Here is a 15,073-nt window from a genome sequence, read left to right as displayed (position 1 = left end):
ATCCAGTCCTAGAGGCACAGACATTTTTAAATTATGGTAGGCAGAGTGCGTGTAATAAGTTATGCTAAAAAAGGGGTTGGGGCCGGGGGCAGGTTTGCTCAGCGCGGCAATTGTTAAATTTCATATGGCGAGAAAGAAGTTGTCACCATCCATGAACTATAATATTCATTTTAAAATAAATATTTAAATAAAACCTGCCTTTCCAAGCTGGTGGCTGATACAGAAACACCATTTGTGACACCAGAAATACAGAACCTAGTACAAAAGAATGTAATCTAACATCTATCCTGCTTTAACATACGAAGGAGAACAGTTTAACTTCCACTCAAAGTAGGGAAGGAGGTTTTTCTCTTCTTTAATTACCACCTCCTCTAGGTAAGTGATTTGACATAAATGTTAAAATCTATCTAGCAGGAGACTGCAGACATTCTTAAAATACATTTTCAAATGTCTTCTCCACACTTTGAGTTGGGTGGTTGGCAGAACATGGTGAGCAACCCACTGGTACTTCCTTGCAGAAAATCATCACTAGTAGGTCTAAAGGGAGAAAATCTGTGGGCAAAGGGGGATATATAGTCTACAAAGGAGCTGATCCTCGATTGGTTGGGTCAGTTTTCAAATTTTGAAACCTTTGAAATTGCCCACCACTAGGTGTATGTGAAGGTCTGCTACATAGAGGCTGTTTTGCTGTGCACTTTTGCCTGCAGTTTGGCTGTTTGAAGGCTGGTAGAGACTTTGTTTTTGTATATAGGTTAGCTTACATCATGCTTTCCCATGTATTTTTACTATGTTAATGCTAGAATTTGCATGGTGTAGCATTTCACCTCATCAGGTGTCAGGTCCTACCACTGCCTCAGTTTCTTTCCTTCTGTAGCCAAACAAGCCACAACTGGTGCTTTGTGTTTACGCTTCCCTTCAGGTCTGGTTCATTAAAATAACAGTTAACTCAAAGCTAGACTCTCCCTTGGCAGTCCATTACACCCTCCTGGAATCTTAATTCCCTCGAAGAGATTTTGCTCTTGTCCCTCGCTGCAGATAGACTTTTCCCTCTGGATGCCCTGGAGGTGCTTCCCTGCTGGCCCCTCTCCTCTTTGCCCTCGTATCCTGGCACCAGGTACCAACTCTTCCTGCCCCAGTCTTTTGTAACCTCTCTCTCCCTCTCTAATGGAGCAGGCTCTTGCTTATAAGGATGCTGCAATCATATGGTGCCTCATTACCTGACCTAATCACTGACCCAAGCCCACATCCATAAACTGGGATTATTTGTAATTATTGTCTGCACATCCTAAAACTCAGTATTGCTTGGGCACACTCCAGGCAAACATGAGTAAGAGGTACAATATTCAAACTCACTTAAGTGTCTTAGATGCCTAAATTCCATTTTAAAAAGTGACTTAGGCCCTTAGGGTGAGATTTTCAAAGGCATTTAGGTGTCTAAAAGTACAGATGGGCACATAGTGGGATTTTTAAAAGCACCCAAACAGGGTATGTCCTTAATTCCCCTTGAAATCAATGAGACAGACACCTAAGGGATCAGGTCCTACTGATAAGATAGGTGGGAGAACACCTAATTTGAGACTCTTGCTTTGGAGCAACCCTGGGCACCCCTTGGAAATGTCACATGGTGTCAGGACTTAGGCACTTTTGTGCATATCCACTGGTGCAAACTTAGGTGCCTGGGTGATTTAGGAACCTAGAGGCTAGTGACAGTTTTAAGACTGCCAGTGGGGCCAAGATGTTGGATTTCACAAATAATGAAAAAGCTGATAAGAGTTTCAGTTGATAAAGAATTAAAGTATAGGATTGTAATTAATGCCAATTAACATGGTTTTATAGAAAATAGGCCTTGGGAAACAAATCTGATTTTATTCTTTGATGAGATTATAACTTTGGTTGATAAAGGTCACTGTGTAGATATAATATACTTAGGCTTTTTTAAGACATTTGCTTTAGTACTGCATGACACTCTGATTAAAAATTAGAACTCGATAATACCAATAAAGCATATGTTAAATGGATTCAGGACTGGCTAACAGAGAGCTCAAAGTAGTTATCAAAGGGAAATCATTGAATATGGGCATTTCTATTGGGGTTCCACAAGGATTGATACTATTCAACATTTTCATCAGTGATCCGGAAATCAATAAAACCACGGCTGTTAAAATTTGGCAGAGTTGTAAATAATTATGAGAATAGGGCAGTCAAACAGAGAGATCTGGATAGCTTGATAACCTGTGCACATTCAAATAAAATGCATTTCACTACAGCCAAATTCAAAGTTACACATGTAGGAACAAGGAACGCAAACCATACGTATGGGGACTGTAAAATTATGGAGCTGTGACTCTTAAAAGGAAAAGCAACTCAACATGCAAAGTTGTGGCAAAAAGGGCGAATGAAATCATTGGAAGTATAAAAGACAGAGCAGTGAGTAGGAGCAGAAGGTGATTTTACCTCTCTATATGGCATTTGTGAGACCTATGCTGGGATACTGTATACAGTTCTGGTTCCCAGCATTTAAAAAGGATGTTAAAAAACTGGAGAGGGTGCAGAAAAAAGAAACAAAAAATTATTCCTGGGCTGGAGGAAATGTTTTATGGTGAGAGACTTAAAGAGCTCAATCTCTTTAGTCTAGCAAAAAGAAGATTGAGAGGTGACTTGATTACAGTGTATGAATACCTTCACACAAAGAAAATACAAGATACTAAAGGACTTTTTGATCTTCTGGGTAAAGGTATAACAAATTACAATGGCTGGAAGCTGAAGCCAGACTAGTTCAAATTAGAAATAAGGCACAAATATCTAACTTTGAGGGTGATTAATCATTGGAACAAACTACCCAGGGAAGTGGTGGATTCTCCATCTCTTGATGTCTTTAGTCAGACAAGTTATTGGACATAATACAGGGGTAACTGGATGAAATGTAATGATCTGTGATATATAGGAGGTCAGATTAGGTCCCTTCTAGCCTTAAACTCTATGAATCTATGAGAGTTTGTCATGCAAGATGCTGAGGAAAAAAAATTGTCAATGACTGGAACAAGGCCTCTTTAGAGATTAATGCTCTATATACCATGACCAGTTCCCAAAGCCATCCAGTTCCCTCACTCCAACATTAAAGATCAAATTCAGCCTTTGGTTGAATACACTGCTCCCATTGATTTCAAAATGAAGCAGACGTGAATCTGAAGAATTCAATAGGAATTGCACCTGAGGGCAGAAGGCAGCCCTAGCTTGAAAACAGAATTTTTTAAACCCTTTTTGTTTTATCATTTTCTGCCTAACAGTGGATTTTGCCCTAAAGAAATAATTTCAGATACATAGATGCAAGGAAGCAAACCACAACCTGAAGCAATTGGATTATGGTGTCTGAAGTCCCCTTCACAGATTGCTATTGCTTTAAAAGGGATGAAGACAAAATATACTTTTATTTAAAAAGATGTGAGGAGTTAGTGAAAAATATCATCTCACTTGTCACTGTTGTCAGCAAGGTGCCATCACTGTTGTTATTATCTCTTTGGTTTAAATGATATGTTGATATGAAAAAAAAATATTGCTGATTCCTGAGCTGGAGAAGAGGAGGTGGTATTTGGCTGAAGGCAAAAAACCTCCCAAGAAGAAGTATAATAATAATTATGTGGCAAACTGTCAACCTGTAGCTCAGTGGCCAAAGAACATATCTGATGATTATGAAGAGATGAGTACACCTACTAGGTAAAGAAGAAACTAAAGAGGAAGAAGAAGAATAAAAAAGACAAGAATAAAATGTAATGCTAGAACAAGTTCAGTGTCTATACATTTTGATTTGCAAATACTATACTAATCTTCACAAGTCCTACTGATTTTACCCAATACATAAGAGGTGCCTATTATTCAAGGTATTCTACTTTTTGCTTGTCAAAAATACATGGCCATATACAAGCGTGGGATGATATTTTAATGGTATTTTAAATACAGCTATGTATCATCTCTATATTTTTTAATGTAATGTTTTATGTGCAGAACATATCCTAAAAGCATGCCCTCTTAGAGGACAGCTATGTAGACATTCAGTCACCCTTTCTAGCATACTCAGAGGAGGATACTCCCAAGCCAGTAAGCCAGAATCTTTAGCCAGGTTCTTCTAATGTCTACGTGATCCTGAATAAACAGTGTACGGTATGGCATGTTCATGTTCTCTTGTAACTTTGCTTTAATAAAAAGTTTCTAAATAAACAACTAAGTCACTTTGTTCTGCAACAAGGAAAATATATTTTGGGAACAGGAAACAAGACGGGTTACTGAGGCATTTTCAAAGATGCATGCCATCTTACTTACTATCTGTCTTGGAATCCTTAGACAGATCCGCCCCTTGCTTTTCTTTTCAGCCTCCTAGTGAGCAATCCTGACAGCTTTAATTGTCTCTCTCTTCTTGGCAGGGATTCTCAAAGTGGTGTTTTCAAATGGAAGTCGCCGTGTGATTATTCTTGGCTAAAACTGTTGAAGCAAAAAGTACAAAACAGCTCAGCAAGTTTTACCATAGTCTGTGTAAATATTATATCTGCAATGAAGCTGCATTGGATACGCACTCTGAGATGTGTAATGCAATCATTTTTTCACTTGGGGGGAGGGGCAAGAGGGAACAGATATTTTCTGACTTACTTCTTTTTTTCTGCTGCCACTGATTTGTTGGCTCTTGATTTTGGTGATGGGACCAGCACGAGGAACAGCAACAATTACCCTCTGCTATGAAAGAAAAACATCTTTCTTAAAACTTCATAGATAGAATGTGGGCCTTGAGGGATAATAAATCCCTAGTGATAACAAGGAACAAAATTGTACAACACACCTCTTTTACAATTGTGCTTTAGAGAGAAACTGTCTAAATACACGGAAGTTGAGGAACTGTGACTTTAGAGTAGGAGGTGATTACTTACTTCTGTTGTTGGAAAGGGGCAAATCTGAGGTAAGATGAAAAGGATTCTATTGAAAATAAGGAAGAATACTGGTTCCCCTCACCAACCTGAGGTGGTATGGTAGATGGTCTGTCAGTAACAAAATCTGAAATAAAAACAAAGGTGCTGGAGTGCACATATAAATGACCTTGAGAAAAAGTGTCTGAGATGGAACTGAGAATAATCCACTTGGATCTAGAGGGAACAGCAAACAAAATACTTAATTCTTCAGGTTCAAGGATCTAGGTGAGATCCATATAGCACTCGAAACATTTCTAGTATTCTGAATGGGCACAAATAAGTTAGGATGGAAGGATTCCCAGAACGGCTACAAAATTAGAAGGTAAATTGTAATATACAGGCAGGGGACGAGGGAGCCATGACACATATGGAGTTGAAGAGGGAAGGAGAGTAGTGCCTTATACAAACCTGGAAAGTGATTTGGGTTTACATGGCTATGAGTGTTTGAGAGTATTCTTATTTGTTCTGAACCAGTTTGCACATCTCTAGTCACCTATTTAGGCTCCTACGTAAGAACTGATTTTCCAAAAGTGCTCAGAACCCAGTAGCCATCAATGTGACACTTCTGGATGAAATAACACAACCAAAGTGCAGAGTTCTTCTGATAATCAGACCAAAGAAGCTTACTCATAATACCAAATAAGCTAGGTGAGCCTAGCTCCCCATGCCAGGTTACTGTTGAAAGTCTGGAATTGATTTAGGGAGTCACAATCTGTTATTGCAGTGATGAGGAGTAACCAGAAATTAATAACTATAGTCTAGTATTCTGTTGGAGTTTGTTTTAAGGGATATATGTATTGTGTAATCTTGTGCTCAAGGGAATGGGTTTGCAGTTTTGGTTTTCTGAAACAAGAAACCATTTATTTAAAAAAAAAATAGGATAGTAGATAGTGTGCAGCCTCAGCAGAGAATCAGGTTGCCTGACTGTCCTAGGAATAAAACATAATTGGCCTGATACATTGTGCTTTTTAAAAGATAAACCTTGTTGACAGGTCTTTATCATTTAGATAACACTTTTATAATACATCAGGCAAAATGGAGTACACAGCTTCTCATGATCAGGACTTGAGACAAAACATAAAGAGGGCATCATAGATCCTGAGGTAACTGTACCTCTGACCCCCTCCTGGACTCTGTAAGGGAACCCCACTTAAGTCTCAGGCCTCTAGCCATTACCTTTCTTGGGGCAGGATCCCGCAACCCTCTCCCTCCAGACTGGGGAATTAGTCTGCAGACTCCTGCAGATTGCCTCACAAAGTGTAACTAGTTCAGCAATGACAGGGTTCACCGATAACTAGCCAGCTTCCATATAGCAAAATACTAGCCAGAACAAAATCATCACAGAAAAAAATTGTCATAAAAACAATAAACAGCGTGTACACATGTCTTGTTTAGCAGATAGTTACCCATCTTCCACACAGAGACCTGGGTAGGTTTTAAAGTTCTTCAGATCCTTTCTGCAGGGCCTGTCTCTATTGATCACAGTCTCGTGTCATTTCTGTATTGAAGGTGAGTGACTCCTCTCCCATATATACGATCTCAAGTCCTTTGCATTGTTAGGCATCTTGAAATGGTCAACCCAGGATATGGTATTTCCCCAAGGGGTAAAATGTCAAAAGGACTTGTGTCCTGCCTGGATTTTTTTCAGGACTGGGGATTTGCATTAATTACATCCCACTGACTTTAGTTCCTGCAGGAAACATCTTTTGTTCACCCATTGATCCAGGAATACAAGCCACAGCATGCCCACAAAGATCTATATAACATTTATAGTATAGATAAAATAGTCTTTGAATATTCCATGTTTCCAAAGCATCTGTCCCAAAGGGCTTTAATGATGCTGAGACTATTTCTGAGGGTGGATGATTGTGAGGTTGGTCCAACATAAAATATAGTCTCAAAAATATGGACTAAAAGGAGTCAGTCAGTGAGAGCCAGTGGATAGGGTAGTGGTCTGCAAACTAGGTTCTATTCTTGGCCCTATCACTGGACTACACTGTGACCTTCTACAAGTTGTTTCAGCTCCTGAATCAGCCTCCCTCTAATAGGATGATAATACTCGCCTTTATAACATGCTTGGAGATCTGAAAGTGCTATGATATGTTAAGTGCTATTAATCGCTGAGATTGGGACCTTAAACTCCTTTTTTTAATAAATGAGTCAAAAATACCTTAACTCCTCAGGGTTTACAAATATGATCAAACAACAACTCCTAAAAAAAGTCAGTTCTAGAGGTAAAAACAGCAACCACCAAGATAACTAGTGAAGATGCATAACTGTTTCCCTTCCACTTTATTTCAGTAAAGCTATTTATTTATTACAGATCTTTTGCACTGTCACCGCTTTTATGAGGGACTCTCCTGATCAGCAGTCATTTCCTGAAGAGAGCGATGGATTCTATGCAGGGATTAAGGTAATGCAGATGTCCTTGATGTACTGCTCTTATCCAGCATGTCACTGAAGAATATCTGAATATTAACCAACATACTCTGGAACACAATACACAAGAAAATAGGACTTGATGATCATAATTAATGTAGCTTCTACATGCCCAGTGAGAAAATGTCTTAATAAATTACATGCCATTCTGTAAGCCTTTCTAAAGCATTCACGGTAGTGTCTAGGTGCTGACACTGTCAGAACATAAAAAGTATGCAAAAGTGCTTCATGCACCTTCTAGCACATGTCCAGATGCATTCCAGTGACTATGTACAAGGTTAGGCGTGCCAGACCTATGTGCAGTGGATCTAATCTACCTGGATTTCAGAAAAGCATTTGATATTGTTCTAGTTAAATTGGAGTAGATGGTGATTAATATGAGAATTAAAAGGTGGGTAAGGAACTGGCTAAAGGGGAGACTACAACGGGACATGCTGAAAGGTGAACTATCGGGCTGCAGGGAGGTTACTAGTGGAGTTCCTCAGGGATTGGTCTTGAGACCAATCTTCATTAACATTTTCTTTAATGATCCTGGCACAAAAAAGTAGCAATGCACTAATAAAATTAGCAGATGACACTAAATTGAGAAGTATTGCCAATACAAAGAAGGATTGTAACACAATACAGGAAGATTTGGCTGACCTTGAATACTGGAGTGATGGAAATGGGACAACATTTAATAGTGTGAACTGCAGGGTCATGCACTTTGGGACTAAACAACAAGAATTTTTACAATAAACTGGAGACTTATCAGTTGGAAGAGACAGAAGAGAAAGACTTGGGGGTATTGGTTGATCACAGGATGACTATGAGCCACCAGTGTGACGTGGTCACTGGTGAGATCTTATCTGGAATACTGCACGCAGTCCTGGTCTTCCATGTTTAAGAAAGATGAATTCAAACTGGAACAGGTGTAGAGATGGGCTACTCGGATGATGGGAAGAATGGAGAAACTACTTTATGAGAGGAGACTTAAGGAGGTTGGCTTGTTTAGCCTCACAAAATGAAGGTTGAGTGGAAAAATGATTGCTCTCTATAAATACATAAGAAGGATAAACACCAGGGAGGGAAAGGAGTTATTTACATTAAGGGCCAACACTGGCACAAAACTAAATGAATATACACTGGCCACCACCAAGTTTAAACTTGAAATTAGATGAAGGTTTCTAACCATGAGAGAAGTAAAGTTCTGGAACAGCCTTCCAAGAGGAGTAGTGGGGGCAAAAACCTCACCTGTTTCAAGACTGAACTTGATAAGTTTATGGAGGGGATGGTATGATTAGGTAGCCTACAATGGCATATGGTCCATCTGCAATGGCTGTTAGCAAATGTCTCCAATGGCTGGTGATGGGACACTAGATGGAGAGGGCTCTGAGTTACTACAGAGAATTCTTTCCCAAGTATCTGGCTAGTGGGGCTTGCCAACATACTCATGATCTAACAGATCACCAAATTTGGGGCTGGGAAGGAGTTTTCCCCTAGATCAGATTGACAGAGACCCTGCATTTTTCTTTGTTTTTGCCTTCTTCTGCAGCATGGGGCATGACTCCCTTGCTGTTTTGAAATAGAGTAAATGATGGATTCTCTGTAACTTGAAGTCTTTAAGTCAAGATTTGATGACTTGAGTAACTCAGCCAGAGGTTATGGGTGTGGATGGGTGACTGTCTGCGGCCTGTAATGTGCAGGAGCTCAGACTAGATGATTATGGTGGGCTCTTCTGGCCTTAAAGTCTATGAATTTAAGTCAGAATGTCACTGCATTCAGACCATAAGGATGAGGAGAGAAAAATGAAGTTCTAACAAACACCTGTATAAGGTCAAGGGAAGAGACTGAAAAAAATCATGCTTATGGGTAGACTGCCTTATTTAGATCATTTAATTTTGTAAGGTGATTAGATACCACTTTCATGGCTGCAGTATAGAAAATGGATTTGGTAGTTGTTTCCAACCAAATATTGTTTCCAAATCAATTTTGAATGATCTTTGGTCCAGTGGCCATGTCTTGTAGTACTGCTTTAGTATTCACATTATTTTCTAGGATTTACCTATACTAATTACAGAGAACACTGCAAGTATGCTGGTAATGGTTTTTAGTTATCAAAGGCAAAGTAGGAGCATTTTTATGAGCAACCACTGTATAAAGATCCCAGATCTGCCCCTAGATAAATGTGCACAGTTCCCCCTGAAGTCAATAGGAGCTGATCTAATGTAACCAAAAGCAGAATTCGACCCACAGGTTATCACAAAACACACCTGGATCCTTAGTAGTGAAAAGCATTGTCCTGTATAAATGAAATACATAATTATGCAGAGCCAGATTGTCTCTTGGGCTACACACCCACGCAGGGGCATTAAAGGGAGATAGCCTCAGCTCACACATATGCACTACCCAGACTTTGGGTTCAGATGGGCAAGGGTAAGAGTGCTGTGTACTAGCCACCAGAGCAGGTGGGCAAGGAGGGAGTGGGGAGTGGCTGGAGTTTTGGCTTTGCTCTGGAATGCACAAGACCGTAGAGCTATGCTAGCATAGAAGGGGAAATAATCTGCTTCATGTTTGAGCCACTAACAGATTCTTTTCCCCTGGTGCAAGAACAGGGAACAAGGAGGGAACTGCACTGAACTGCCCTGCTCCTGGGGCAGTGCACCAGTGTGCCACCTCATATGCAGGGCTTGTGGTACTGTCACACTCTAGCCCATGATCAGTGAAAATATACCTCTCAGTCCACTGTAACGAGTTCTTTTTTTAAAGGGATACTGAAAAAAAAAATTCCGTGCTATCCTATTGTTTTCAGGGCTTTTTATTTTTTTAAGATTCTTTTCAGACCAGGAAAGAAGAAACTGTTACAGACTACTGATGACAACTGCAAATAGTTTCCTAATTCCTGAACATACTGTAAAAGCTTAAAAAGCAATTTTACCTTTTGAAACTAGAGACAATGATTACTTTATCAGAAATTATGATCATGAATTTGTCAGTTTTTTTGGTTAAAAAGAAAAAATCATTTTTATGTTTCAGAAATAATTTTGTCTTATTTTTCTATCATAATTATCTAAGATTGATCATGTATTTTACTTCCAGTTTACACCAGAGTCATTACAAATTTCAGAGGATGACAAAGAACATGTTTTGACCATTCTAAGTACTGTACCTATTATCTGCCAAGGTCAAGGTGACATCTGTAAAATTACTTTACAGCTGAAAACTGAAGATTCTGGTAAGAATTTTGTACGTTGTAGTTAATTCATTGCAACTATGTACTTTTTGCAAGTTATATGGTACAATGAATTTAAAGGGAAATTACAACATTTAGATAATGTTGAAAGGTTGAAAAAACTAAATAGCATGTTAGCTTGTAAAACAAAGTAGATGAGAAAATCACTCATGGTTTGTTGCCGGTACATTAAGCAATTTCAATAATAGCAACATCATAGTTCATTGTGATTTATTAGAGAAATAATGATAAATAAAAGGATTTTTTTAAAACATTTAGGTTTATAAAATAGCATTACAAGGTTCTGCATCCTGAATGGTTCTTAACCAGAGTGACACTTAGAACAATCTCATCACTTATTGATGGTCACTCAGAACATCATCAGATAATTCAAGAGCTAGCTCAATAAAAAATAAATAAATAATTGAACAGATTTTGCATCTTTTTCTGGATAAATTGTGATTTTATTGAAGTTAGAAACTTATGGTTAGGTCCAGTCAGTATCCCAAAGAGCCAATGCTATAAAGCCTCAGTTCTACACACTTGAGGAGTCCAAGTGACTTCAGTGGGACTATTCATCTATGTAATGTTATACACATTTTTAAGTCTTTGCACCACCAGGATATCAAAGACTTTTGGACGGAGAAGAAAATCATGAAACATTTCAGATATTGTTTTGTATCCCATATAACCTAATTTTCCCAATATCGGTACATACCCCAAGAAGGGTGTGGAAGTTAGGAATTTAGTAGTTTTTCCCTTTTAAAAATATCAAGAATTAGTTCTACATTACAGTCCTTTTCTAGAAAATGAAAATATAAAGGTTTTTTTTTGTTGGTTTGTTTTCTGGTTTTCATTTGTTTGGGGTTTTTTGGTGGACTGGAACATGATAGAGACAAGGTGGGTGAGGTAATATCTTTTGTTGGACCAATTTCTGTTCGTGAAAGAGGCAATCTTTCAAGTTCCACAGAGTTTGTCTCTCTCATATCCTGAGACCAACATGGCAAAAATAACACTGCATTAATTTTTGTGACATACTATTGATCACTTTCTAAGTTGTTCGCTTGGGAATGTTAACAAATTTTACCTAAAGAAACATTTTCCTATCTTAATCAGCAAATATTTTTTCCAAGGCCAGAGTGATGTAATTCTGCTCACATCCAGAAATTATGGATTTTCATTTTCCATTTTCATCACCTAACAACCAAAAACTTTTTCTATCAAGGGACTAATTCTGCTGTCCTCCAGTGTGTGCTGTTCCCTTGAAGTCAATGGCTGTTGCTTTTGGAGACAGGATCACAATCAGGCCCACCAGAGCATTTGTCCACCTGTTAAATGTAACATCTCATCTTAAAAGCTCAAGGCAAAACAACATACAAGCTCTGGGATATTTTTTTAAAATAAAAGAAAGTGTGACTTTTGCTATGTGCTGGTTTTACCACTGATGAGAATTTTTTAAACAACCCCTGCTCCACGGGTGAAATCCTGGACCACTGAAATCAATGGCAAAGTTCCCCTAGACTTAAATAAGGCCAGATTTCACCCCATACCTTTGCCTTCCCCATTTAATCGGCCGCTGACATATTCATTATATAGAACTTCTTCTAAAACAAAACAAAAAAATCAATAATCCTCTGCTGAGGTTCAATCTACCACCCCACTCTTTCTTCTCATCCTTTTTTAATCTCCCTGATTTTCAGAAACATTCACTTAAATGCGCTGAAATCGCTCTCCTTTTTCTCCCAATCCTCAGAACAAGCACAGACAACAAAGGGGATAAAAAACTGTACCTTGTGGTTTCAGCAGCTGTGTTGGCTTCCATACATGGAGTGGTTTGAATTTGCTCGTGACTTAGTGGTGCACTGTTCCACATATTCCTTTTGGCTGCCTGGCTGTGTCAGCCTACCAAGTGAGCATTCTTTAAGCTCACAGGGCCAGATTAGTAAAGGTATTTAGGTGCGTAAATATGCAGATAGGCACCTAGTGGAATTTTCAAAAGCACCAGAAGAGGTTAGGCACCTTTGAAAATCTGGCTAATGGCGAATTTATGGGCAGTGAACTAACAAGAGACTGCAGAAGCTATTCTGCCAAAGTTAGCATCTAATACAAACTTGCTTGGCAGGGACCCGCTCCCTTTTCACTGCATGTTTTATCAGTCTCTTAATATTCTAAGGGAGACTGACCGAGAAAGTTTCCAGAAGTAGATTTATTTTCAATGTGTTAATGAACTTGACAAGTTGGTGCTGAGAGATGCAGAGATGGAGATACAACTGTACCAATTAACTAGCCTTGGAAAGAAGCTGTTGCAGAAGTGACAAGTTTCTGTCCCTTTTAATCAACTCATTTATGCAGTTTAAACTAATAACCAACTATTGCCCTTGATTGGTCTACCCTGAGGCTGTTTGTCTGTATGTCATTGGCCCACATATGTTCAACTGAGATGATAAATGTCTATAAACATCTTCTGCTTTATGTATGCATATGTACTTTGCAAGAATGTTTATTCAGTGCTTTAGTTGCATTTGTTTTTTGTTTGAAAGAAAGCTACGGCCTTTTAAATACAGTAAGATTTAAATTGGCCACAGTCCTACACATTGGAAATAAAGGCTATTTTAGTTTTTAGTCATTTATGCTAAAAGAAATTAAATGACAAACTCTGTGTCGAGTTGAGTCCATTTAACACCACTGTTGTGTTAATTATGTAGGTAATAAGCATTGAGAAAGCCAATTAAAAGCATAGAAATATATCTCTCGGTTTAGAGAATATAATGAATCCGAGGACACAACAGAGCCGTTGTTGTGCTGCTTGTTTTATGTGTATCTCTGTTATTTTAACAAGATTATTTTGTTTGATTTTAAACTTCTGTTCTGGGTAGTGAGCAAACCTCGTATGGCTACAATGGCAATAACTGTCCTTTATGGAAAGCTTCTGTTTAACTGACTAAAAAAACCTTGAAAATGATCCAGAACTTTGCTACACAATTATAAACTCGCCCTTAAGGATTTGATATGAGAAATACTTCTCTATTAAATGCCATAGTTCAAGGTGTATAGAATCTATGGGTTTAATCTCAGTTACATTGTATAGGACTTTTCCATAAGGTATGAAATACTGATTATTTGGAAAGATGTTTGAATATTTTTACACCAGCTGAATATAAATTAAGAAGCAAATCCATGAATTATGAATAATCCCTTTGTTTTTACCAAATTAATCCAATTCCCAACATTTCTTGTCATACTGTAGGTGTTGGCTCAGACTGTGGAAACTGTGTGAAATCCTGGCCCCACTGAAGTCAATGGCAAACCTTCTGTTGACTTCAATAGGGCGACGATTTCCCCTTGTGTGTTCAAAGAAACCACTGGGCTTTTGAATGGATCACTTTGGGCTAAATATTTCAAATTCAGAGTTGGTGGCTGTTATTACAATCCAATGGTTATTCAGTATCCTCTGTGGAAAAAGTGGTGATCTCAGAGTAAGGCTGCCATGTATCCAGGCTTTCCCAGGATTGTCCTTTTTTTTTTTTTGTGGTCGCTGTCCCTGGAAACCTGTAAAGTTGCTCAGTACATATTGCCAGCAGTTCAGTTTAATGAGCTCAAGAACATCCTGGATGTCCCAGTTTTTTGTCCCTCAGAGGCAGCAACCCTGTCTCAGACCATTTCTTAATGGATAAGTGTCCACATGAAAAAAAACCACAATAGATGGCATTAACAGGACCCCAGATTTGTGACTTTAAAACTGAGACTAAGGACTGAAAAGGCATGAAGACAGCTACCCTCTCACGCTTAGAGTTGGTCATTTTAAGTAAGAGCTGAAGCACAGGGGTAAAGCGGCATGAGTAATCTTACAATGTCATTGCATCACCAGCTCTGTGAGCAGCCAGATTCAGTCCCCCGGTCTCCAGCACTTTTCTATGTTAGGTGCTTGTCTAGCTCTCATTACCTTAGTATCAGAGCAGCTCTTAATCTTTGAATGTATTTATCCTCACAATCTGATTGTAAGGTAGGAAAGTGCTTTTATCTCCAATTTATAGATGGAGAACTGAGGCCCTTGCCCACGGTCCCACAGAAAGTCTCTGGCAGAGCGGGAAGTTGAACCTAGGTCTATCCAGTCTTAGGCTAGGACCCTAACCACTGCACCATCCTTTGTCTCAGGCATAAACTGATAATAATTTTGTAAGTACCTTGGCAAGTGCATCTTCCTGAAACACAATCTTATTCCTAGTCATGAGAATTATTCATCTTCATCCCATGGGCTCTTCGCCATATAGATAAGAGTGTCACTTGAGAAGATATTTGCATCTGTGAATATAAAGGCATGCAACTGGGTCTTCATAAAAACATCGATTGCAAGAAGAAATGCAGTGACCATTTGCATAGCGATATCAGATCAAGTTAGTCATAACAACAGTTTGCACACAAAACCCATGTGGTTTCGATTAATGTGTGTGTCTGAAAGTAGAACATT

The 15,073-nt window shown here is 38.8% G+C and overlaps 1 protein-coding gene and 1 long non-coding RNA gene across 2 annotated transcripts in view; one reads left to right on the top strand and one right to left on the bottom strand.

Annotated features, from left to right (window-relative positions):
* Nucleotides 1-15,073, top strand: part of LOC123378771 (von Willebrand factor D and EGF domain-containing protein-like) — a 258,695-nt gene that overhangs the window by 88,617 nt on the left and 155,005 nt on the right. Inside the window, exons 6-7 of the mRNA XM_045032909.1 lie at nucleotides 7,279-7,368; nucleotides 10,473-10,608. Coding sequence (XP_044888844.1) covers nucleotides 7,279-7,368; nucleotides 10,473-10,608 — 226 coding nt within the window. The remainder of the gene's footprint in view (nucleotides 1-7,278; nucleotides 7,369-10,472; nucleotides 10,609-15,073) is intronic.
* On the bottom strand, nucleotides 4,349-14,875 carry LOC123378772. The gene is made up of 3 exons (XR_006582726.1): nucleotides 14,790-14,875; nucleotides 4,642-4,725; nucleotides 4,349-4,476 (listed from the first exon to the last, which is right to left on the bottom strand). It is a non-coding gene; the product is annotated as an uncharacterized LOC123378772 (long non-coding RNA).

This window comes from Mauremys mutica, chromosome 10 (assembly GCF_020497125.1).
Source record: "Mauremys mutica isolate MM-2020 ecotype Southern chromosome 10, ASM2049712v1, whole genome shotgun sequence".
In the NCBI taxonomy this organism is placed as follows: Eukaryota; Metazoa; Chordata; order Testudines; family Geoemydidae; genus Mauremys; species Mauremys mutica.
The sequence above is the reverse complement of the archived record's forward strand: the minus strand, read 5'-3'. Positions and strand labels throughout refer to the sequence as shown.